At 44.4% G+C, this 2,308-nt stretch overlaps 1 protein-coding gene across 3 annotated transcripts in view; it reads left to right on the top strand.

The window, feature by feature from the left end:
- tbc1d2 (TBC1 domain family, member 2) overlaps positions 1–1,404 on the top strand; it is a 10,962-nt gene extending 9,558 nt beyond the window's left edge. For all 3 annotated transcript variants that reach the window (XM_017307277.1, XM_008420957.2, XM_008420958.2), the window contains one exon: positions 581–1,404. In XM_017307277.1, the coding sequence (XP_017162766.1) occupies positions 581–779 (199 nt within the window). In that variant the 3' untranslated portion in view covers positions 780–1,404. The remainder of the gene's footprint in view (positions 1–580) is intronic.
- The last annotated feature ends 904 nt before the right edge of the window (positions 1,405–2,308 follow it).

Below are 2,308 nucleotides of genomic sequence, written 5' to 3'. Positions count from 1 at the left end.
CGCCGTCTGTGTGTGGGAACGCCGTCTGTGTGTGGGAACGCCAGCTGTGTGTGGGAACGCCAGCTGTGTGTGGGAACGCCGGCTGTGTGTGGGAACGCCGGCTGTGTGTGGGAACGCCAGCTGTGTGTGGGAACGCCAGCTGTGTGTGGGAACGCCAGCTGTGTGTGGGAACGCCGGCTGTCTGTGGGAACGCCGGCTGTGTGTGGGAACGCCGCCTGTCTGTGGGAACGCCGGCTGTGTGTGGGAACGCTCAGGGTTCCAGCTGAACCACTTCTTGTCCTTTTAAATGAAATCAGTAACTTCTTGATTTATCGTTTTTCCAGGAGAAACTGGATGATAAAGTTTTCAGTTTGGTGTTTTGATCTCAGCTAAACTTTATTTTGAATAGTTTTGTTTCCAGAGAATTAATTTCATTGGTTGTGTAAATGTCTTCCTATTCCAGTGTTAAATGTTCGTTAGAGTTTAAAGTTTATTGCTCATTTTTATGTTATTATCAAACAACAATATTGTCTATTGGGATCATCTCTGGGCCGTTTATCGTCCAGCTCCACTGGCTGTAAATGGCGTCTCTCCTCAACAGGAAGTTGGCGGCCATCGCTTTCTGCGACATGAACCCGTTCCCGCGGCGCCTGCTGAGGAACCGGCGCGTACTGCACCTGGAGCGCCTGCAGGGGGAGCTGCAGGAGCTGGAGGAGCAGCAGAAGGAGTTTGTGACGGAGCGCGCCGAGCGGAAAGACAAGGAGCTGGACCCGGCCAGCGAAGACGATGACGAGCTTTAGTGAGAGGGGGCGTCACGGACGGTTACCATGGTAACCGCTCCCTGGTTGGCTCCCCTGGACTCAGACATTGTTATCAAATCTGTAAATCAATGTTCTGCAGGTTCAAATCCCTGCTTCTTCATTAAACCAGAACATTTCTTGTTTTTATCAGGTCAACAACAGAAGCTAACAGAAGCTAACAGAAGCTAACCCATATGTGACATAACTTCAGGAATTATCTAAAACAGAGGTCTCATTCTCGCGGCCCGCGGACCAATTGCGGCCCGCAGGACGATGTCTGGTGGCCCCACCGTGATATGACAGTATAGCATTAATGTGGCCCACAGGGTGAGCGGACCTCTGAAGTCCCGGTCCTCGTCATGGCTGACATTCGGTGCTAGGCTAAGCTACACCGACTTCATGCACACTACGCTTGTAACAATAGAGCGGCGGATGATGGACCAGTCCGGTACTTTCTACCATTAATGCCACAATCAAACAGAGAAAGGCGGCTGGTACCGGGCTGCTGCTGCGGGGACCAGTAGAAGCGGTGATGACGTCACACGTCCAGACGCCCTCCATGCGTTGCTAGCTGGCTGAAGACGTGTATGAAACGTAGAACAAGAGCGACGCCAAGTGGAATAAACTTTTTTTTTTTTTTTTTTTTTTTTTTTTTTAATTTTTTTTATTATCATATGCAACAAACATTGTATCAGCATCAGATGTAAACAAATCTAAAGAACCTGATGAAGCCGATTCAGGCTGCTACCATACATACAAAAGAAACAAAGAAGCAAAAAAAAAAAAAAAAAAGAGAAAGCTACTAGGGGTTTTCCAACAGTTCCAGATTTTTTATCATATCAWCCAGTTCTGCATCTTGATGTTTGTCCATGAATTTTAGAGATGAGAAGAGGCGGCAGAGCTCCTTGTGAAAAGTGAGGAAAGAAGGTTTGGCTTTAAGAAAACGACATTTATGAATGAAAAACTTGCCCATAATAATGATTACATTTAGTAGCCTTTCACAAGACTTTTCTTTTCTCATAATTCCAAAAACAATGTCTTTCGTAGAAAATTCAGGTAAGTTAGGAATTTTAGGGAAAAGCCAGTAGTGCACATCATCCCACAAAGCTTTACAATACACACATTCATAGAAAAGATGTTCAGTCGATTCAATATCACCGTCACAAAGTAAACAAGTGTTATCATCAATAGCAAATCGGCGTCTAAGGAATTCCTTAGAGGGATAAACACCTGGAAACATTTTGAAGTGGACTTCCTTGGCTTTTGGAGGAACGGGAAGATTTAAATAATTTGTTCTAATTCTTTTCCTTTGAACCTTTGAAAAGAAATGTGATATAAAATTTGGATTTGTTACAAAGGGAAATAAAGTACTAGTAAAGCATTCCCTAATTTTTGAATTTTTTAGTTTACTATCTGTGACACTGAGCCCATTAATCAGAAGTCCAGGAAGCTCAGGGGTTCTGTAATCAGGGATCTTGTAAAAAGATTTAGCTGTGCATAAAATATTTGGGGGAATAGCTCTAATAATT

This window comes from Poecilia reticulata, linkage group LG10 (genome assembly GCF_000633615.1).
Source record: "Poecilia reticulata strain Guanapo linkage group LG10, Guppy_female_1.0+MT, whole genome shotgun sequence".
Classification (NCBI taxonomy): Eukaryota; Metazoa; Chordata; class Actinopteri; order Cyprinodontiformes; family Poeciliidae; genus Poecilia; species Poecilia reticulata.
Note: the sequence above shows the minus strand (reverse complement) of the source record. Positions and strands in the feature narration are given on the sequence as shown.